This window comes from Stegostoma tigrinum, chromosome 38 (assembly GCF_030684315.1).
Source record: "Stegostoma tigrinum isolate sSteTig4 chromosome 38, sSteTig4.hap1, whole genome shotgun sequence".
Classification (NCBI taxonomy): domain Eukaryota; kingdom Metazoa; phylum Chordata; class Chondrichthyes; order Orectolobiformes; family Stegostomatidae; genus Stegostoma; species Stegostoma tigrinum.
In genome coordinates, this window is record NC_081391.1 from 18,649,326 (window position 1) to 18,673,383 (window position 24,058).

The 24,058-nt window shown below is 40.9% G+C and overlaps 1 protein-coding gene across 2 annotated transcripts in view; it reads right to left on the minus strand.

The window, feature by feature from the left end:
- LOC125447265 (protein phosphatase 1 regulatory subunit 12C-like) overlaps window positions 1-24,058 on the minus strand; it is a 72,595-nt gene that overhangs the window by 22,126 nt on the left and 26,411 nt on the right. Inside the window, exons 8-16 of one of the 2 annotated variants that reach the window (XM_059640562.1) lie at window positions 21,595-21,764; window positions 20,866-20,969; window positions 19,166-19,339; window positions 14,840-15,022; window positions 11,783-11,880; window positions 9,527-9,622; window positions 7,677-7,767; window positions 6,091-6,228; window positions 4,739-4,844 (exon numbers count right to left, since the gene is read on the minus strand). In XM_059640562.1, coding sequence (XP_059496545.1) covers window positions 4,739-4,844; window positions 6,091-6,228; window positions 7,677-7,767; window positions 9,527-9,622; window positions 11,783-11,880; window positions 14,840-15,022; window positions 19,166-19,339; window positions 20,866-20,969; window positions 21,595-21,764 — 1,160 coding nt within the window. The remainder of the gene's footprint in view (window positions 1-4,738; window positions 4,845-6,090; window positions 6,229-7,676; window positions 7,768-9,526; window positions 9,623-11,782; window positions 11,881-14,839; window positions 15,023-19,165; window positions 19,340-20,865; window positions 20,970-21,594; window positions 21,765-24,058) is intronic. The other variant, XM_048521552.2, reaches the window with a different exon arrangement.

Genomic DNA, 24,058 nt, shown 5'->3' on the forward strand with positions numbered 1-24,058 from the left:
TAACATCAGCAAAAAGCTGGAACGTTTCGCAAACAATAGTAAAGTCACCTTTGTCTTATTGGACCACAGGGCTGCTCTCTCATCAGTGAGAAATGACTCATGATGGTTTAACCTGAGGGTCATCACAACTCGGGCAAGGAGAGGGGCTGAGGAGGAGTGCCTTTTGTGATAACTTCAGACAGGGTGGGAACTGAGCCCATGTTAACAGCTTCGCATGCAAACCAACTGTACAGCCAACTGGCCTAACTGATACCACAATACGATGAAATGTTAGAAAACATTTTATAGCAAGTACTCTCAAAGAAATTTAACGCCAAAAACAATACTGGGATAGGTTACTGAAGTTTTATCGAGTATAGAGCAGTACAGAAGTGAAAAGATTTAGGAATGAAATTCCCAGCATTTAGACAGTCAGTAACATGGAGTCAATGAATCAATTGGATGAGTGCCGAGATCTTGGAGGGTTGCTGGCTGGAGGTTAGGGAGGGATTTGAACTAAAAAAATGAAAATTTAAAAAATGTAAGTAAGACCGAACATTATTATTTTGCACATTCTTCCACAGAAAAGGATCTGATGGGAAAATAGGAATGTACCAGTAACTGGTTTAAAGAAATCTGCAAGTGGCCTTTTGAGCAGCAACCTTTCCTACTCAATATTCTCTCACCTATCTTATTATCTGCAAATTACTTTAGTCAAATTTTATTTGAGGATATTCTCATGAAACACTGGAGACATTTTTCTTAATGTTAAACCTCCACCTCCTCGAACCCAAGAATTAAAAAAAAGGGTAAGCAAGTTATTCTCTAACTTTTAGAATTCTTTTGGTGAAGTTTAAATTTAGAGGGAATGGCAGTCAGGGCAGTGCAATGTTCCTCCTGCAGGACATGGGAGGCAAGAGTTAACATCAGTGACTCCGCTGACTTTGCCTGTGGGAAGAGCACTCAGCTCCAGCTCCTCAAAGACCACGTTAGGGAATTGGAGCTGGATGAACACAGGATCATTTGGGAGGCTGAGTTGGTGATAGAAATTACCCCAAAGAACGAAGGCAGTTGGGTGATGGTAAGGGAAGGGAAGGAAACAGGTCAGTGCAGAGATCCCCTGTGGATCCCCCTGCGCAGGGGGTGGGAGGGTATGGGGGTGGAAAATATTCAACATGGTGCTCAGTTATGAGTGGTGTACCACAGGATCTGTTTTGGGTACTCTTCTCTTAGTGATTTTTGTAAATGATTTGGTTGTAGGAGTAGAAGGGTGGATTAGTAAGTTCACAGATGATATGAAGGTGGGTGGAGTTGTGGACAGTGCGGAAGGCTGTTCTATGTTACAAAGGGACATTGATAGGATGCAGAGCTGGCTGAGAAGTGGCAGATGGTGTTTAACCCTGAAAAGTGTGAGATGATTCATTTTGGAAGGAGAAGTTTGAAAGCAGAATACAGGGTTAACAGAAAGATTGTTGGCAGTGTGGAGGAGCAGACAGACCTTAGGGTTCATGTTCACAGTTCCCTGAAAGCTGTCACCCAGGTGGATAGAATTGTTAAGGCGGTGTATGGTGTGTTAGCTTTCATTAATAGAGGGATTGAGTTCAAGAGCCGAGAAGTTATGCTCCAGCTATACAAAACCCTGGTTCGGCCACATCTGGAGTATTGTGTCCAGTTCTGGTTGCCTTATTACAGGAAGGATGTGGAAACGTTGGAAAAGGTGCAGAGTAGATTTACCAGGATGTTGCCTGGAATGGAGGGAAGGTCTTACGAGGAAAGGTTGAGAGAGCTAGGGCTTTTCTCTTTAGAATGATGAAAGAGGAGAGGTGACATGATAGAAATGTACAAAATGATCAGAGGTACAGATCAAGTGGACAGCCGGAGACATTTTCCTAGGGTGGAGATAGCTATTACTAGGGGCCATAGTTTTAAAGTGAGTGGAGGTAGACACAGGAGAGACATCAGAGGTAGGCTCTCTACTCAGTGGTAGAGGCATGGAGTGCATTGCTGAAGAGAATAGTGGAGTCGGTCTTATTAGGGACATTTAAGCGACTATTAAATAGGCATATAGATGATAGTATAAAAAGGTAGGGGTGGAGGTTAGATAGACTTCAGGTTCAGGGTAAAAATTCGGTACAACAGTGGGCTGAAGGGTCTATACCGTGCTATGGAGTTCTATGTTCTGTCTCTACAGGAGTTGTAGAGGGTAAAGGTCCTCGGCCCAACCATCTTCAGCTGCTTCACCATTGCTCCCTCCATTATCTGGTCAGAAGGGGCGGCCGTTCAGCATCATATGAGACTCCCCTGTTACTGAAGTAATCCACGTTCAAATGCAACAAGATCTGGACAATAACCAGGCTTGGGATGACATGTAGCAAGTAATATTCGTGCCACATAAATGTTAGGCTATGAACTGATGAACAAGATTCAATTGTGTCACCATCACTGATTTCCCCACTATGACCATCCTAGGTGTTACAATTGACTAGAAACTCAACTGGATTCGCCATAAATCCAGTGGCTACAACCTGCAGGTCAGAGGCTAGGAATACATTCCAGTGAGCAACTCATCTCCTGACTCACCAGTGCCTGTCCAACTACAAGGCACAAGTCAGGAGTGTGATGGAATATTCCCCACTTGCCTGAACGAGTGCAGCTCCAACACTCCAGAAGATCGACACTATTCCAGGACAAAGCAGCCCACTTGATTGGCACTACGTCCACTGCATCCACTCCCTCCACCACTGACACTCAGTACACCTGCTACTATCTACAAGATGCACCAAATATCAGACAGCACCTTCCAAACCCACAAACACTTCTGTCTAGAAGGATAACGGCAGCAGATGCATGCAAACATTACCACCTGCAAATTCCCCTCCAAGACACACACACCATCCTGACTTGGAAGTATATCACTGTTCCTTCACTGTTGTTGGGTCAAAGTCCTGGAATTCTCTCCTGAACAGCAAAACCCTTATTAGATGGATTCCAGCAGTTCAAGAAGGCAGCTCACCACCATCTTCTCAAGGGCAATTAGGAACAAGCAATAAATGCCGGCCAGCCAGTGACACCCACAACCCAAAAATGATTTTTTTTTTGAAAAAAAAAGCTAATGCTTAACTGCTCTCTAGGCAATAAATGTTGGCCTAGCCAGCAACATCCACATCCTGCTGATTGAATAAAAGAAGGTAGCTTTCAAGTAGCACAGGAACAGAGAAGTGAAGAAGTTGAGATAAAAGTCATGAATTTAGATCCTCAAAATATAGAGTGAATAAAAATCAGGGATACGTTAGAGGTGAGAATTGGAGGAGTGCCAAGATCTTGGAGGGTAACTGGCTGGGGCGGTCACAGAGCTAGGGAGGTGCAAAGCTATGGAGGAAGTTAATGCCCAAAATTAGATCTTAAAATTGGAAAGGAAATATCCACAAACATGTTCAACATCACTGGCATCAGTACATAGGCTGGAGAGGTTTACACTTTTGTTTTATGATGCCCTACAGTGGCAGCTACATCAGGTTAAGCACTCCAGAACAGCAATGAAGAGGTTTTCCCTGAAAATCACTGCCCCACACCTCTCCACCTTCCACTGGTTATACAATGCCATTCAAGACAGGTATGTCTAATCCAGAGTTCTGAATGCCCAATGAGTTGGTATTTGACATCATTTTGCTTGAAAAAAATCAAATTGAGAATGCACTCAAGTGTGATGTTTAACACATTACACATTTACAAATATTTTCTCTGGAGTGCCCCAATTAACTAGTCAATCATGGACTAAATGATTGAGTGGCAAGTTCCCAACACTTTGGTTCCCAGACCTATCATGGGTTTCAGCAGCAGAGCTGTAGGAATTAGTAATAGGCGCAAGGGGTTGAATGGCCTATTAAACAAACATATGCTCTCAAACATACACATGTTACACCTTTTGTATTTCTGGAAATAAAAAAATATATTTGCTATCGAGGACTCTTGATCAAGAGGCTTGTCTCAATTAGCTCCAACGTCATTTATTCACGTATGCTTTTTTCCCCAATTAAACAGTATCATTGAGATCATCTCCAAAGTCTGCATGCAAACACTGCGCTCATCTGTGGTTCTTGTTGGTAGCACACTTGGATGTGTCAAATGTTTGTGGGTTCAAGCCCCACTAAAGACTTTTGGGCATTTTCTAATCAACCTGTTCAGGCATGTTATTACCCACCTCTGGAGTAGGTGGGACTTGAACCTGGGCCTCCAGGGTCAGAGGTAGGGACAGCACCACTGTTCCACAAGAACCCTCCAATATAGACATTTAGGCTGAGACTCCAGTCTGATATGGAGAGAACTCTGACATGGCTGAAGTGGACACTAAACTTGTGAAGACCTGTCTGGCCACCTTGAGTTTTTAAACATTGCAAATTAGTTGAGAACAGATTATTACTAACTATAAAGTACTGCTGGACATAAGATTGATTCAGATAACCCAAATTCTCTAGCCAAGGACAGATGTAAAAAGAGTGGAGAAGCAAGGAGATTAAGAGACGAGGGTCAGTCGAGAGATTCATAACAACGAAGTCAATCAGTCTCATATGCTGCCTCCCCAAAATATTTTTTATACTTTTGAGCTGTGAACAAACCAAAGAACAAACACTCATTAGTGTATGTGAATCAAGTCAATAATTACCTTCAGGTACAAGAGTTATGACCAGTGAAGATGAGTTTGTTGAACAGAGAATTAAGCTTTACACAATTAATTGTTAATATAATAATTTTACATTACCTTTGTTTATATCTATAATCGACGCTGAAGCAACAGAACATCTGGAAAATGTGGAAGTAAGCGACACTCCTTCTGTGGTGGAGGGTCTCAGTCGACTACCCACTTCCTGTAGAGGCAGGGAAATGATTGGTATGATTCGAGTAGATAGAAAATAAATACAGACATGTGTCATCGAGTGAGGTAAAGTTTAGCAAACCACTGATATGTAGAGAGATGGAAACCCTACATTCATTTATAAAAAGTACCAGAATCTGCACATGAAGTGCTATAATCTCCAAGGCTATGGACCAGGTGCTGGAAAGTTGGGATTACAATGAGTGGCTAGCATATTTAGCCAGTGCAAATACAAGTGGACTGAAAGGCCTTGTTCCACATTATAATTTTTCTGTGGTTCAACGAACAGCTTCCCATTGTCTATGGGGAGGAGTCCAGTGTCAAAAGATGCAGCATTCAAAATGGAACTAAGGCAACTTGAAGACAGGGGAACTACAACATCAGCCAGGAACCACGTGGGCCGGATGAATTTCAGTTTCCTATTGTTCACACTCAAGCATTTCACCTCACTTCAAGTGAGGATGGAGATCTCCAAATGATAGAACTCCACCAAAAGACAAAACCAAAACCTTGTTGACAGCCAAACTGAACAAAAGCACGAGAAAAGGTGAAGCATCTGCAGTATAGTGAATACAAAGAACAAGCAAAATTTTAACTAAGTGCAGAAAATTCACTATTCTTACTTTTTTGTTTGATTGCCATGCAGGAATAAGCTAGAAACGAGAAGAAGGAAAATGGACTGGATCATTCATCGTACACTCAAAGCTCAATGTCAGATAAGCAAAAAAGATTGCCTTGCAAATAAATCGACAGGAATCTGTTGAATGCCCATGAAATTATCGTCACACAATCACATTTACTTTGTGTGTGGCTTTTAACCAGCAAAAGAGGGTCAGACTAGCCATTCTACTAATGTTACCAAAATTTTAAAGTTGACTGCTTATGGCAACAACTATGGAAAATGGCAGAATACCACTCAATGCTCCCGCAACTGGAGGCACAGCCATCTCAAACATTTCACCTCCGCTTCAGACCTGGCCAACTCCTGAACCCTCGTGAGACAAATATGGTAGGCAGGCCTGACTACGTAAATTATAAAAGGGGAGTAGATGCAGGCAAGAAGATAATTAGAGAGGTAAGGGGTAGATTAAAGGTAAGGTTGAAGGCAACAACTCACGTGAACTGTGTAATGGAGAGATGCATCAATCCACTTTAATACAGCAATGGGATGCTCTGCATAATATCTAACGTACTGGTGATTCAAAAATTATTCTCTCCAAAACTCTGTGCACTCTCACCTTGTCCTCAGCAACTAAACTTCTTCCTTTTCTATCACTCTCTTCCTCCTCTCTCTTCTCCAGCTGATCCTGGTTTTTTTTCTCAGTGGCACCCCCCAAGGTCTTTTCTGCCTCTTTTAGGTCCGTGAGTGTTACACCCTATGAATAAATGCAAGTACAATTAAAAAAAGCAACAAAACCACTTCTTTGCTGTACTACATTCAGGGTAGGGAGCAAATCATAGGTTCCAAGTAAACTCCACAGATATCAAATGAAACATTAACACTGACGAAGAGTACTTACAGCGTCAATTACTGGGGAACTCAATCACAGCACAGTTGGTACCAAGTCAACTTTTGTTTGTAATTCAGATAAATGAGTTAGATGAAAACACAGAAGGCATTGTTAGCAAGTTTGCAGACGACACCAAAATTGGCAGTAGAATGGATAGTGAAGGTGGTTACCAAAGATTACAAATAGATCTTGATCAATTGGATGAATGGACTGAAGAATGGCAAATGGAGTTTAATTTGCATACATAGATATCGCATTTTGGTAAAACATATAAGGGCAGGACTTATACAATTAAAAGTAGGGCCTTGGGCAGTGTTTAGAACAGAGACACTAGGAGTTCATGTACATAATTCTTTGTTGTTTATGTTTAGCATGCTTGCCTTCGTTGCTCATTCTATTTGAGTAGAAGAATCGGGAAGGCATGTTGAGCTTGCATAAGACACTGGTGAGGTCTCTGCTGGAGTACTGTGTCCAGTTCTGGTTGCCCTGATATAGGAAGGATATTATCAAGCCAGAGAGGGTTTAAATGAGATTTACCAGCATGTTGCCCGGAATAGGAGGGGTTTGAGTTATAAAGGAGAGGGTGGATAGGCTGGGACTTCTATCTTGGAGCATAGGATGTTTATAAATGGTAGGTGTCATTTCATTAGGGTGGGGAATTTCAGGACTAGAGGGTGTACTTTTAAAGGCGAAAAGGAGAAAGATTGAGACATGGGGGCAATCTTTGTCTATATAAAAATTCCCAGAGGAAGTAGTGGATGCCGGTACACAATTACATTCAAAATCGCACAAGAATAAGAAATGTTTGGAGGGTTATGAGCCAAGCGCAGGTAGGTGAGACTAATGTAGGTTGAAATTATGTTCGGCATGGACTGAAGGGTCTGTATGACTATGACTTGAAACTCACATTGGAACAAATAAATGGCAAGACTGCAAGTGCACATGGATTATTCTATAATCATTTCCCTAAACATGTCATTAATTTGTCTGGAATAGACTTGTACCAAAAACAACAGTTTTTCAGATGCTGCCTGACCTACTGTGTGGTCGCTGTATTGTTTTCAGATTTCCAACTGCTAGTTTCTTTTCTTTGAACTAAAACTATCCAATAATTAATCCTGCATTCAGACAAGAATTGGTTTTGGAATAAAGGCAGTGACTTTAGATAAGCAGTCCAAAAAAAATGTAGCTACTGGCAGATGTCACTACATTTGTGCTAAATATGGCAATTAACAATTGCAAAAGTAAAACAGTCACATTTCAAGTCATATTAAAGCAGGTAGTTTTAGTTTCGGTTACACGTTAACACTGACCTGTGTCGATCGTCTGGATTGTCGTGCATGCCGTGACCGTGCCTTTCTTTGGGATTCTGATTCCTCATCACGCACTGGGGTAAGATATAATCTGCAGAAATGAGAAGCAGATTTAAAGTGATTTGCTATACTTAGAAAATGACCAAATATTGTAAAAAGAACCCCGCACTTATCAGTCAGTCAGACAGCTTTTCACATTAGTCAGTACGCAAGCAGGGTTGCATACCTGGCACTTGCTCTGACATGGATCCTTCTAATTCTGGGAAATTGGACGACATATTAAACTGCCAACAGTATAGAAACACACCTTCATTACAATGGCTTGTACACAGAAAGGCTAGTAATAACATGATCCTCCAGCTTCTCAGGATAGGCTAATTAATTCACATTTTAAAATGGTCACTCATGAAATCATCGATGATTCAGGGTGCAGGTGTACCTGAATTTGTAGCTATTACTGGCTGTGACACATTTCATGAAGCATTTTGTCATGCCAGTTCTGCAGAGGTTGTTCCATGGGCAAATGGAGTTTATCCAGTCACAGTCTTTGTAATACTAAGTCCATTGCTTGGAGTGCACAAACTCCATTAGAACCACAGAAAAAAGCCATTCAGCCCAATATGTTGGAGCCATCTTAATAAACTAGCTGTCAATCTAATCCCACTTTCCACCGCTCGGATCATAGCACTCCAGGTGTAGGTCTAAAGATCCTTTTAAGCGAGCTGAGGATTTCTGTCTCCACCACCAAACCAGGCAATGAAATCCAGACCCCACCACCTAGGAAAACAGCTTTTCCTTATATCCCCTTTAATCCCTTAAAAATAATCTTAAATCTATGCCCCTTGGTAACTGACCTCTCTAATACGGGATGGAGTAACAGGGAAGACCTTCACAGAAGCCCTTCACTATTTTATGCATCTCAACTGAATCACCACTCAGCATCTTCCTTGGATATTAGGAAGTGCAGAGGATCAAAGATCTCTGCCTACAGATCCTTCAAGGACAGGTGGATAAGACCATTTGGAAAGCATATTGATACTTGCCTTTATTGCTCAAGGTACTGAATACAAAAACAGGGAGGTTATGATGGAGACGTATATAATGTTAGCAATGCCACGGTTGGAGCACTGTGTGCAATTCTGGCCCCTACACTATAGGGAGAATGCAAGTGGCCTGAAACAGTTCCCAGGAGATTCACAGGATGTTACTTGAGCTGGAGTGCTTTAGCTAAGACTGTCTAGATAGGCTGGGGTTATTTGTGTTAAGCAGAGAAGGCTGAGGGAAACCTGTTTGAGAAATACACAGTAATGAGGGGAATAGAAGAAGCAGACAGCAAGAAACTTTTCCTTAAGAGGTAGGATGCTTTCTACTTGTCTAAAAGGGTGGTAGAGGCAGAAACTAGCATAACATTTAAAAACTTGTTTAGATGAACACTTGAAATGCCATAGCATACAAGCTGTAGGCCAGGTGCTGGAAAATGGCACTAGAGTAGTTAAGTGCTCAATGACTGGCATAAACATGATGGGCCAAAAAGCCTGTTTCTGCACTGTGAAAACGGACTTTACACCTGCTTGGAATAAATCATTTGTATGCCCTAATTAACATCTGTTTTCACCTTGAACCACAATTGTATTTGTTCTTTACATCAGTTCTGATCTTCAATTAATCATAAAACTTTGACTTTGTCTGCTTTGTATCTGACAAAAAGTGGGACACATTACACAAACCTCAGCTCCAAAGAACTGTCCTCTCTTCCACTGTCTATATCCTGGGTTTTGTTGTTCAGAATTCCAACACTGATCTACTTTGTTTTTGCCTCTGCTAAGCCAAAATGTCAAAAGCTAACTTACCGACGCCTCTCTTTAAAATCAGTGGCGCTTGTCAACATGCCTGGAATATCTTTTGGCACCTGGGAGCTGGGATCTCTACCCTGCTGGTAGGTCGAGCTTGAAATAGACAACAAAATAATTCAGTTAGAAATAAATAAATAAAAGTAGGTACAAAACAGATCTTTTCAACTTTCAGTTATAAACAAAAAACAATGTTGTATAGCCCCTGCTGCCTATTTCCCTTTTCTTTCTCAGGATGCATGTAGATACTAATTATACATTGTAGCCTTACAGAAAAACCAGTTACTCTCATCTTCACCATAACATTGCAATATATTTTCCTCACAGCCTTCTCTAATTTACTGAGGAGTGAGAGATATTGACATGGCAGTGTAAACGATACAGGATTCAACTCAATGATCTAAAGTATAAATCACATTATACATGGTTAGTTGTGAAGCTAAATTCAATTTGAAAGAAGCCTGCCAGTCTACACGCAAGACAGAGAAAAATTTGGTCAACTAAACTCCAATTACTTAAGAGTGCACTGGTGCAGGACCACTAACGTAATTTACAATGTATGCACGCACAGATTTATTCATTGCAGTGATTGCTAAAGATTGTAGTGAATTGATGCAAGTGTACTCAAAATTTCCATATTCTATTGTTAGAGGGAATAGCTAGCATTAAAAAATTAAGTTCTGTATGTTGAAACTAAAAATGACAGAAGTATTTCAAGAGGTTTGACACCATTTCCCTTTCAGATCAAAATGGAAAGATCGTCGCAAATAAAAATTCCAATTCATCTTGGGACCAACTGAAATTTGCTTTATTAATTGTGGCTTACAGGGAAGCACGACTGTTGTTCAAACATAATTCACAGAATTGTTAAGGTGCAGGAGACAGCTATTTAGCCCACAGTCTGCATCAGTTTTCCCAGCATTTCAATGGAGGGCTAATCAACTGTTTATTCCCCATAGCCTGCACATTGTTTCTGTTTCATTAATCAATTAATACCTTCTTGAATGCTTCAATTGAACCTGCCTCCATAACACTTCCAGGTAATGCATTCCAGAACCTAACTGCTTCAGTGTGGAAAAGAAAATTCTCACCTTGCATTTGCTCCTTGAGAACACTTTCAAACCCTGCACCTTGATCCACTGAATGGGAATAGTTTTCCCATTCACTATGTCCACACCCTCTCATGACTTTGGAAACTTTTATCAAACTTCCTGTTAGCTTTCTTCTCTCCAAGGGGCACAGGGTAAACTCCTCCAATCTTTCCTCAGTCAAAAGAAGGCTCATCTCCAGAACCAATGTCGAAGACTTCTTCTGCACTCTCTGCAATGCATTCACATCCTTCCTACAGTTTGGTATCCGGAATTGTACACAATATTACAATGGGAAGATAGTGGCATTGTGGTAATGTCATTGGATTACTAATCCAGAGATGCAGGATAATACCCTGAAGATGGAGCAGAATCCCATTTTGGGATAAGAATTTTATTCATTTATGGGATGTTGGTGTCACTGGCTAAACCAGCATTTATTGCCCCTCTCTAATTGGGCAGAGGGCAGTTAAGAGTCAATCACATTGCTATTGGTCCAGAATTAGATACAGACCAGAACAGTCAAAGACAGCAGATTTTCTTCCCCAAAAAGAATTAGTGAACCAGATGATTTTTAACTACAAACTGACCACTAGGCCAGTTTTCCATTTCCAAATTCTAGTTAAGTTCAAATTTCACCATTTGCTACGGTGGGATTCAAATACATCTCTAGGACATTAGCCTGATCCTTTGGATTACTAGCCCAGTGACAATATCACTAGGTCACTTCTTCTCCAATATTTGATAAAGGACTAGACAAAAGTATTCAAAGAATCACAATGTTACAGTGAAGAAGATGGTTACTTGGTTTATCATATTCCCACAGGTTCTCTGCACAAGCAATTCACTTTATGCTATTACCCTCCCATCTTCTCCCTTTACTTCTGCACAGGGATTTATTTAAAGAATAACGACCTCCAGATGGCATCAATCGAACCCACCTCCACCATACATTCAGGCACTGGATTCCAGATCTTAACCAATTGTGATGTGAAACAAGAAAGTACTACTACTATGACCACTCATTTCTTTTGCCAATTTTAAATTAATTAAAATTTGTTTTAGACCAATGTTGTGACCTTTCACTTGTGCATGCTCTAGAAGCACAAAGGAGGGACTTTACTCCAGGTAACTGATCCAACGTAAGGATTATTTGCCCAATTCTAACCTTACTGCATGCTCAGCCGGAGTCTCAGGCACACTGAGCATCCTTCCAATTGGAGTGGGTGGCACCCTGGCCAGCCGGGTCTCGTGTTTTCCTTTGTCCTGCAAAATTGGGTGAAGAGGAGAATGTTGCATTTCAGTAGTCACACAGACTTGCTCCAAAACAATCTCTATAAAAATGACTGGTTCCTTCCCAACTTACAACAGGTTACAACAAGAAATGGAGATTCCCAAGAATCCAGAAGCAAGTCACAACAACTTGTGAGAGTCATTGGTGGCATTTCCTTAGATGGAGCAGCAGAGCAGCGATGTTGAAATGACAGAACAAGATTAACAGAATGGAATCATAGCAGAACTCCAGATACAAGCAATGCCAGAGAAACCATTGTTGAAGATACCAATCACAAAGCATCTTTAACAGCACAAAATGATCCAGGCCCTTAAGATGGCCATTGCAAATAAAAATTTTGATGCTGAATCATAGGAGATATCAGGACAAAAAGATCCAAGTGTTTCGTCAAAGAAATAGGTTCCAAGGAGGATTTTTAAGAAGACAGGTGGAGAGGCAGAAGAGCTTGTGTGGGGAAATCCAGGGCTCGAGACCAAGGAATCTGAAGGCATGGAAGCAGAGGTGTATGAATAGAATTTCAGGAGGTTCAAGTTCCACTTTCTAAACATTCCATAAAGTTGGGAGCAATATCTTTATTCCTTATTTGGTTTATTAGCTTCAGAAAACTAATTTGTGGGACACGGCCCCCAAAGTAGCATTTAGATTGGTGATCAAATCAATTGTAGTGGCCAAAACATCTCAAACTCTCTTAAATGTCAAACAGTTAGTTTGTCTGCAGTTAACTACAGATAACCTAGGCTTTGTTCAGAACCTTAACTTTTAATAGCTGTTTTTCAATTAAGCAACTTGCAAGAGTAGACTTCTCCACATTTGCCAAGCTCTCGTTTGATAGTTGATGTTTCCTCTTTCTCAGTCCTCCACTGACAGCAATACTTGCCAAAACCACATCCTCTTTTTAAGATGATTACCAATACCCCAGATCACCACAATCTGATTACAGTAATTACTATGCAACACTCAACTACAATGGTGAAAGAAAGGCAGTGACTCAGTTTCTTCTGAAGTAAAATAATACCTGCAAATATTCTGATTCTTACTATAACAAGCAGCTTTTCACATGTTCAGGTTTCTAGTTTTTAAATCAGCATCCTTATTCACATGTACAAAGCCCAGCTGATGTGGATATTCTTTCCTTCTAACTCATAAATGCTTGTCTTTTCTACATCTCTCCCATTATTCTTCCAGTATATACACTGGGTCAGATGGTTTTGCGTTCACTGCCTGGAGTTGTAACAATCTCTGTTGACACCCCAGTGCAGCTCTCCCTCAGTACTACACACTATCAGAGATTCTGCCTTTCAAAAAGATATTAAACCTAATCTGTCCTGTCAAGTGGCTGTAGTACTGTTAAAATGTTTACGCTGGCTAGAGAAACCATACACATCCCAGTCTCAAGCCAGTGTCAAAATGCACTTGAAGATGGTTTCTTATGAGGGAAATGCCAATGCCTTTTGACTGTACAATACTTAAAGTCAAAGTCATTCTGTTTAATAACACAGCCTTCAGTGTCCTGCACTCTCAGGTAGATCAAAATAGCCTGAACAGGAGTTTCTGAAGAAAAGGTCAAGCCGTTTCATTTAATTGAAAGCACTAGAAGGAAGGGGTGCATACTGTTACCAAAATGCATCAGGGAGGAATAGCTGCACAGAAATACGTCTTTCAGCCTCACTAGTGCATGCTGGCATTTAGGTTCCACACAAACACCGCTGATCTTCTAACCCTTTATCACTTTCTCCAGCATATGCTTATTCAGCTTCACCTTCAATTGATCTTAAAAATGTTTGGTTGCAACTATTCCAAACAAGCTCCATCTTCTCAATTCTACAAGTAAAAGATGTTTCTTTTGAATTCTAGATTTTATTTAAGGGATTTATTATATTCATGGTCTATGTGTCTGTTCTTCCCATGTGATTCCTCTTTGATAATTTTAAAGGCCACTATTCAAATGTCACCCTAAAGACTGTATAATTTTAGCTCATACACAGTCTTTCTTGATAGACATACCTTCACAGTTCTGTTGTTATCATCCTCAATACTTCCAGATGGATTTATAATAACTTAAATGAGTGGGTGACAATGTGCAGTAAAGTGAAGTTAATCATTTTGGTAGGAGAAACAGAATGCAGACATTTCACTGCACATGGTGCAACATGGGGAAATTTTGGAATTCACAGGAACCTGTGATTCACAAACAAATCACAGAAAATTTAACATGCAGATATAGTTAACAACCAAGAAAGCATACTCTATGTTAACCTTTATTAAAGAATTACTAGATTGCAAAAGGAGTAAAGCAGTTGTGGTGCAACTCTGCAGGGCCTTAGTGAGAGCACATCTAGGATACCGTGTATAGATTTGGTCTCCCTGTCCGAAGAAGGAATTATTTGCTTTGGGCTGAGTGTTATAAAGGCTCATCAAACTATTTCCTAGAATAAAGGGATGGTCCCAGGAGTGTTAGAGTAGACTAGGCTTCTATTTGCTAGAGTTTGAATCAATAAGAGGTGGTTGCATTGAAGCATCTAAATTTGTTATAAGGTTTGACGCTGAGAATTCTGTACTTTGAACAATTCACTCCCCATTATAGCACTTTAAATTCCTTATGTTTTAAGATACTACAAAAAATATGAATTAATATATATCTTGACTGTACTGCATTGTTTCACCTCAAACTAATTAAGGAAGTCAAATAGGTGACTCCACAATTGGGTACAGTTGTGCAGAAAATAAGTTGAGGGTGCAAGCAAAACAGCCATGTCACATTAATATTTCAAAACAACATTGAAGTTTGTAATTACTGTTTGCGAATTGAATATTTGTGTATTGATAACTACCCAGGTGTCTGGGTAAAGTACAACAGAAAGTGCAACATGTTCATGCAAATGGACAGCCTACGTTCCAAAAAAAGCAAGCCAAATAATGCACTCCACTGACCTTTCCATCCGAACCTAATCGCGGGGAAGAAGCAGAGCGCTTGATACCGCCCAATGGGATCTTCTCAGGAGAGTGTTGTGCATCAGGTAATGTAACATAGCTGCCAGTTTTCCAAAGTCCAGTACGCCAAGCTGCAGGAGGGGCTTCTTGCTTGACACTTGGCTTTGTAGACAAGTCTGTGTCCTGCAGACAAAGTAGGAAAGAAAAAGCAATTCAGAACAATTAAAATGCAATTATACTTTTGATAGACATTCCTGCTTGCACTGATTTGAATATTTGATTGGAAGTTGGATGGCTGCAAATAATTAAAGAAAAAGAGAGAAAGGATATGGGACAAGCACAGGATTAAGTTCTCCCTCTTTAAATGCCTTTTACCCTGGCTGGATAGTCAGGGATCAGTCTCAAGCTAAGGATCACATTTAGGAGAAAGCAGAAGTTGTCAATTCTCCACCCTGGTGTGGATGCTCAATCATATTCACGAGTGACAGATTTACTTGTGAACGTAAGGATAAACACTGGGGATAAACGGAGGAAAAATGCATTAAAAAGGTATAAGATCCAGGCACAATATCACGAATGAAAGACCAACTCAAGGTCACGTAAACCTCAAAAAAAGGTCTACTCCTACTTTTGTTTTATGTCAAGTAACTGGGACTCAGTTACCGACACTTATTTTAGTATCATGTTTTTAAGAGCTGCTTTTAGGTCAATTTACCACAGTTTAGGGAGTGGAGGACTAATTTCCCAACCAACAATCCAGTGTTATCTTTGCTGACAATTTGTAGCATATATCCATGTGGAGTCCTGGCCATCACATTATAGGAAGGATGTGAATGCACTAGAGGACGGCGTAGAGAAGATTTACCAGAAAGCTGCCTGGTCTAGAGAGGGTATAGACTGGAGTGGGTTTCCTTGGAGCTGCAAAGGTTGAGGGGTGTTTTGACAGAGGTGTATAAGATTATAAGGGAACACTGGATAGGAACGCACTTTTCCCCTTTGTAGGGAATAAAGGAGAAATGTTTTCTCAGAGGCGCGTGGTGGCTGAGAACCCACTGCCTGAAAGGATGTTCGAGTCAAACTCTTGTAACACTTAAGCAGAGTTTAGGTTTTCACATAGTCAAAGTTGCAGACCAAAAATGTGAAAAATGGATCAGTGTAGACAGATCTTTGTTAACCGATGTAGGTACAATAACCAAAAAACAGCATTCATCTGTACTGCAAATGTTTAGGAGTCTACATTCACAAGTTACTGGTTTGAGCTGATGTCACCCTATGCATGCTGCTGCTCGAAGTCAGGAACATTAAGTACTAATGGCTATTTTTCCCTTTTCCTGGAGGATGTAAGCAAGGATGTACTTATTACCAATCACTACACACTCAAGAATGCAGTGGTGCTTTTTAAGAAGTTGTCCAGCTGTTTCATTTTAAATGGACTAAATTGTCTTTGTTTTGAAGGAAGCCAGAGCAACATATATTGAAAATCCAAGTATTATAAAGCTATTAATGTGGCATGGACTGTGGGCTTGCAGAGATTCGACTACTGTTAAAAATGAAACAGCTGTTACTATCCCAGACTAGACCACAAAATCAGCTATTAAATAGCTAAGAGACCAGTAACGTTTTGTTTGGAAAAGTAGCCAGTGAGGTCACATGTACTTACTAAGAGGCTATAACTACAAAATGCCATTGTTTGAACACACAATAACCTCTTTTATACAAGGTTAGAAGAGATATATAGACAAAAAGAACTCATACTCTAACAGAGTTAATTGGCAGTAAATATACACAGACAAAATACAGGCAAACACCCTAGAGATCACATCAAATCGCAAATCAAGTCAGATCCAGGGAGTTCTCAGTCACCCTGGATGTTGTGATGCCATGGGTCAGAATCTCATTAAAACTTGACAGGGTATTCGAATTCTTCTCTTTTGGAATCCTCTCATAAATCACCCCAGATATGGCCTCAACTGCTCATTCCAGTAGTAACCTTGCCTTTCCTGGGTTTATACTCCCCTGGATTTGGGAAGTTGAATTTCAGCACCTACTCGCAGACACAGCTCCAGCATTTTGCAGGCAGCTGGCTAGCTTTACCAAACCAGTATAGCCGCGGACTTTTTCTTCCACTCTAAGCTGCACCAGGAGGCACGAGGGGGCTAGTGAAATAGATATGGAGGAGGCAGGGAGATACAGCAAGTCAGCCTGAAGTTGGGGGTGGAGTTAGATCAAAGGGACAGGGGGGGGCACTGGAGAACGGTGGGCAAGGGGGTTAGGTTGCAAAGGGACAAGCAGTGGGGAGTGGGGGAGGTGACAGGACAGGGAGACAGAGGCTGCAAAATGAGAAGGAACAGTTTCAAGCCCCTTAAAAAGAAAAACAAAACAAACACTCAGCTAAGTAGAAACTACAGAAGTTTGCAATCACTGAAGTAATGAAATACTTGCAAAAGAATTTGAAATGTTGCAGATGTTCACAGAATCATATAGAAAGCCTACAGTGTGGGATTAGGCCATTCGTCTCATCAAGTCCCCATTGACCATCTGAACAGCATTTCACCAGACCCACCCCCCACCCTATTCCTGTAACCCTGCATTTCCCATGGTAATCCACTAAGCCTACACATCCCTGGATGCTTTGGGCAATTTAGCATGGCCAATCCACCTAATCTGCCATCTACAGGCGAGAGGCTGGAATAGCTACACTGACTTTCCTGCTCCTCTGATGCTGTCTGACTTGCTGTGCTTTTCTACTCTCACACCTATAGACACTGACACCTGCAGTCCTTATTGTCTCCAAGCAGCCTAATCAGCACATTTTTGGACTGTGCAAGGAAACCAGAGAACCCAGAGAAAACTCAAGCAGACACAAGAAAAACGTACAAACTCCACACAGTCACCCCGAGGGTGGGATCAAATCCAGGTCCCTGGCACTGCGAGGCAGCAGTGCTAACCACTGAGCCACCATGCCAACCACAAATGAAAGCAAGCAATCAGGACTTGTCTGGAAGCCATATGGGAAAAATGCAGTGGACGATTGTGTTCATGGCACTGTGTCAATTGTCAAATTTAAATCTGAGAACAAGATGTGATGCAGTTTGAATATTCTAGCTTTAGGAATATACTATGGAAATGCATTAGCTATGGCTTCTCCAATCTGGAAGCTGTATTTAGAGTGACTGTTGTTAACGTCGAAGCAAGCATCAGTTATTTTGTAAAAAGGTTCTGTTGCTAGCATCTACCTGTTTTCTTGTCCCAATTTAACAATCTAGGAGATTAATGTTTTCATTATTTGTTGTGGCTTTAGGATTTAATGGATGGGGGATTGTTACTGAAGAGAATATGAATTCTAACTCTCTATTTAGAAGTCCAAATGCCCATTACAGCAGCTCAAGTACAGAAAGCAATGTTACCAATTGACTGCAGTACCTAATGGAAAGGAGGGTGTGCAACTGAAAACAAAAAAGTTCCCAAGAAGAAGAGAAATTTTGCTTTGCATCACTCAATACCAAATAACATGGAGGGTTGGGCTAAAAATCAAATGAGGTAGGAGGCCATAAAGAGAGTGATCCCACAGCTGCAACCAATACTAGCCCCTCCGCCATCTTCCATTAGCAATTCAACGTAAAACAAGTGAATGTGACTCCTCTGTGTTAATAAGCAAACTGTGCAGCACAACGTCATCACTGAAAATTGAGCAATGTACTGCAAATGCAACCCTGTTCTGATTGAGCAGAGTGTTCACAGTGGCAAAACACAAAATTACACAGCTATAAATAACCAAAATGGCTTTAGTCTGCAAAGCTTTTCACATTCAGGTCAGTGACATGCTACATGCCAGGCAGCATACACCCACTACCTGAGGTTGCAAAAACACTGAAGTGCTTTATCTTGCTCTTTTCCACTTATACTTCATCCTTTATCAACTGCACACAATTGTGATGCTAATGGGGTTTATTTGACATTCCAAGCTGCCAAATAAACACCAACACTTCCTGCAATATTTCCTGCTCCTTACATCCGGCATTTTCAAGTTAACCTTCCTGCCTGCATGCAGAAGTTTCAACAGCACTTAGTGTTTGAGGTGTCTTCACTAATGCATCCTACCCTCTTTGCACAGGAGACACAAGAAATAGATAGATAGTTAAAGGTCCAAACCTGCCCACATTTCAGCTTTCTGCTGCCTCTTTATACACATGCTACTCTGGTTATTTTGCCCTCACTACAAACAATGGTCTGTGACCTATTTGTTAAATGTATTTTAGGTTTGGTTCAGTTATTAAATCTAGTTTCACACTGTATTCTGTTAGTACTACATAGAATCTGCCTTACCCTGACCTTTGCAGCTTTAACATCATCCCTTGTCTGGGCTTTAGGCATCCATGTCTCTCCCGTAAAATCGTTACTTTCTTCCACCCTGTTCAATCCCAGGTAGCTCTCCTTTAAACGGGGTACAAATGGTTTAGCAATTGCCAAATCTAGCACACCATGCCAAACACTTGGGCCCTGTCAAAAAAAAACACCCACCACTCCAGGGTCATTCTTCAATACAAAGATAATCCTGATTCTTTTTCTTCACCAGGTTTCACATGTACACTGAAACCCGCTAGCTCTGCCTCACCAACCTGTGTTGTTGGCCTAGACTGACCAAAGCTACTATCTTTGACACATACCCACAAGCACTGCTTCTTCTGTAGCAATTGCTTCCTAATTACCACCTCAGGCTGAGACAGTTGTTTGTGGCCTTGGATGTCCAACTTGACTCCAAGGTCAGCTTAAGTACACTACTACAAACATCACCTACTCCCACCTTCACAATCCCATCCATCAGTGTGTGTACTGCTAGAACCCCAACTCACGCTTTCACTAGTGCCAGTATCTAATGTTCTTGCCCTCAAATTGGGTCCAACCCATCTCCTGCACTTCTGCCCTCACCCCTTCTCTTCCCTCCCGCAACAGCGACAGGGTTCCCCTTATTCTCACCTACCATCCCACCAGAATCCACATCCAGATGATCAGACGCCATTTCTGCCAACTCCAGCAAGATGCCAACACCAGACACAAATTCCCCTCCCCTCCCTTGTCCACCTTCTGAAGGGGCCGTTCCCTCCACTTCCTTCACTCCCAACACCTCCCACAGCCCTACAGCACCTTTCCCTATAACTGGCAAAGGTGCAACACCTGCACATTTACCTCCTCCCTCCCCAGAATTCAAAGGCCCAAACATACCTTTCAGGTGAAGTGTTGCTTCACCTGCACTTCCAAGAATCTAGTCTATTACATACGGGGCTCACAATGTGGTCTCCTCTACGTTGGAGAATAGAGGGGTAGACTTGGCAATTGCTTCACAGAACATCTATGTTCTGCTTGCAAAAATTACCTGAACTACCTGTTGCCTGCCACTTCAATGCACCACCCTGTTCCCTGGCCAACATCTCCATCTCTGGCTTGCTACAGTGTCCCAATGAAGTCCAATGCAAGCTGGAGGAACAACACCTCATTTTCCACTTGGGTACCCTACAGCCCTTTGGACTCAACATTGAGTTCAATAATTTTAGGGCCTGAACTCTCCCATGTCCCATGACTGTTAGTCACTAACAGTCCCCATTAACAACTACTCACCCTCCCAGCCTGATAGTTAGCAACTCCTTTGTCTTTGTCAGAGGCTCACTGATGATGTTACCCAGAATGGTGACGAAACGTCTAAAAACCAACCTTCCAGCTCAGTGAGCAAACTTACATCCAGAACTCCTTTGTCTATCCAACTGTCTCTCTCTGTCTTTGGGCTCTATCCTATCGTTTACTCCCTACCCCACCAACCTCCCTATTTTCTACATACAAACTGACGTTTTCCCAGCCACTATCAGTTCTGAGGAAGGGTCACCGGACCCGAAACATTAACTGTTTTCTCCTCCACAGATGCTGCCAGACCTGCTGAAGTATATCCCCCAACTCATCAGTTGCCGTAATTTGTATCTGAACACAGAAACTTAGTTCAGCACTGCAGCAAAGTCATCATTCAACACTCTTACCTTCAGATTTGATGGTGCAAGGGTTACAGGAGGTGCTAGAGGGATTGCTCCAGTACCATTCAAGCTATTGGTATTGTTACTGAGGACTGGTTTCTTGTTCCTTTCTGTGCAAAAATGAAAGGAAATTCTGTTCAGCAACAAAGAACAATTGATGCATATAAATAGGAATAGAAGATGACCATTTGACTCATTGAGTCCGTTCCAACATTCAGTAAGATCGTGGCTGATCTGCTTGCACTTGAAATTCCACATTCCTTTCTATGCCTTAACCTAACAAGAATCCATCTATCCCCACCTTTAAAAATGTTTAATAATTGAGGTTCCACAAATGAGGTGCAAGGTTCCAGAGTTGCACAACTGAGGTTAAAAAAAGTGTGCCTCTTCATCTCTATCTTAAGATGGCAACCCCAAACTCCAAAACTATGCTACCTAGTTTGAAAACAATGTGGCAGGTCATTTCTACAACAAGAATACCATAAAACTTTATGTTTGTGCCACGTACTAAATGGCTTTAAATTAGATAAACACCTATTCACCATCCTTATTTATTCGAGACGGAGATGTATTTCTCCAATAGCACAAATGGCTTGATTATATCAAAGTAGATTTTACTCAAATTGAAAATGAAATGTGCTCAATCATATCATTTTGATCCTTATTTTTAGGAAAGGTGCTAGGAAATAGGCAAATATTTGTTTCTCCTCCCCAAAAAAATTAAATTGTCATTACCAGTTTCACACTCTGAATCAGATTCGGATGCCTCCTCAGTTTCTGAACTTGAACTGCTGGATTCCTCTTTCTTGCTTTCATCCAAAGGCAAGGTTTCCAAGGTCTTACGCTCCTTTGATAGATCTTGCACTGAAATCTTCTCTTTGCTGCTCATCCTGCACACAGAGCTCCTGGTACAATGCAGACAGAATTAGAAAAAGGATCGAAGCCAAAAACCTTTGTACTCACAGATGTTTGCAGCACAAAAACAGGGACTTCAGTCTATCAAGTCTGTGCTGGTTAAAAACAACTATCTAACTATTCTAATCTCATTTTCTAGTATTTTGCCAATAGCTTTGCAAGTCTTGATATACAAGTGCACACCTAAATACTTTCTAACGTTGTAAGGGTTTCTGCTCTACCACCCTTACAGGCAGCAAGTTCCAGATAATCACTACCCTCTTGGGAAAAAAAAAGTTCTTCTTTAAATCTCCTGCCCCTTAAATCGATGCCACCTGGTCATTGATCACACCACCAGGGTAAAAGTTCTTTGCTGTCTCTCCAATCTATGCGCCACATAAAATTTTACACATCTTAATCATGCCTGCCACTAAACCTACCCTGCTCTAAAGGAAAACAGACCTATAACTAATCCACAATGGGAACAATGTAACACTGCCAAATAATAAACTATCCAGAAACAGGTCCACCTGCAAACACAGTCTTGTACTTTGATGTTGCATTACTTTGCTTTGAAATAAACAGAAATTAGTTCAACTAACTTAAATCAGTTTTTAATATAAGCTAGCATATTGCACTACTGCAATTGCTCTAGATATTTGTACCCTTTAGCAGTACCATGTTGACTAAAACTAGTAGCTCAACAATATCTTTAAAGCCTCCCAACAGGTTTTCTTACTGCAATTCTCAAACTAAAAGCTTAACACCTTGCTCTTTCATTAGCGATTGACCCAGTCTTTATTTTAAAACCTGCTTTGATTTCCTGTTCTACAATGTTTGCTAGTTCAGTCCCCCACCACCCCTCTCCACCCCACCATTTCTTACAATGGATAGGTTCATGTGAAAACAATTCTCCCTATTCAATACAAAGGCTGCTGGAAGTTCATTGCACCACTGCAGTATATAGTAAGAATTTGTGCTGAATGTTGTGGACCAAAATTGAATAAACTACACAGCATGCTGTAACTAATTTCAGTTAAACTGCATCAGTGCTCAGTATGAACTGTAACCCCATGCCATTTGGAGGAGTTAAGTACATAAAAGATAATTGAACATTAACAAGGTGTTATTTACTTGTGGTTGCTTTTCTATTCAGTGCACTCAAATCAAGCAAAAAACTAGTGAATAATCACAGATTGTTCCGTTGAAAATAACACTGAGCACTTAGGACGATAATGTCACCATCAAAAGTTGCCAGTTAATGACTCAGTCATTACAACACAGAAGGAATTCATGCAACCAAACAAGTCCATGCCAATAATGCAAATATGAATTAATTTATGGCCAGTATAAACTGACTGCTAAGGACTCTTTTTGTGGTGAAGTGGTAGTGTCCTTATATCTGGGCCAGAATGTCCAGATTCAAGTTCCACTTGCCCCAGATATGCGCTAAAACATGCCTGGACAGGCTGATTAAAAATCTCAGTGACTGACTGATTTATACATTGGTGGTTTTAAATTATGAGAACAATAACTTATTTTACAATCATATCACCTTTGTAGGTTATGAAATTTTGCTTTGATGTCCTATTTTTCTTGGTCCTCAATCCCTCTGTTAAAACCAAAGTTCACGTATACGTTTTCCAGCAAAGAAAAAAGTGGGGAAATGATCAGTTTGGGCTTAGCAGCAGAAAAATACACTGTAGAACCCCGACCATCCAAGAATACTGCCTCTGCAGGGATCAATTAATTTGGCATATTGCTGAAAGGAGAGAGGTGTTGCCAAAGTATTTTGTTTTGCACTCATCAGGACAATACAAGAATGTAATATTTCAAAGAATTGCAACAAGTCATACAAGGGAAAAAGGGGGCTGATTGGTTGGCAAATCAACTCTGACTCATTAAACTGTTGCCATGGAGACAGCACAGCAAGCTACAGGATATAGGATATATAAAAAGTGGCGGAAGATAACACTTCAACAACTCACCTCTTGTCAGCAATATTTAAGTTCTGTGCCACCAAGCAAAAAGTTTAATTTGGCATTTGTGAATAATAGTCATCTGATCTTTCTACATCAGTTACATGCTGCCTTCACCATCTGACTCACTGGAGGAGTTAAACAATATGATTATAGCTGACCTGAGAGAACACTACCCACCCACCTCTAGTCATTCATAACTTACATTCCAGTGAGGAAGGGGATAAACCAACCACGGATAAAGCAAATTAAGCATAGTATCAAACAAAAAAGGAAAAACGATACAATGTGAAAGTATTAGTGGTCAACGATAAGAAATGAAAGTT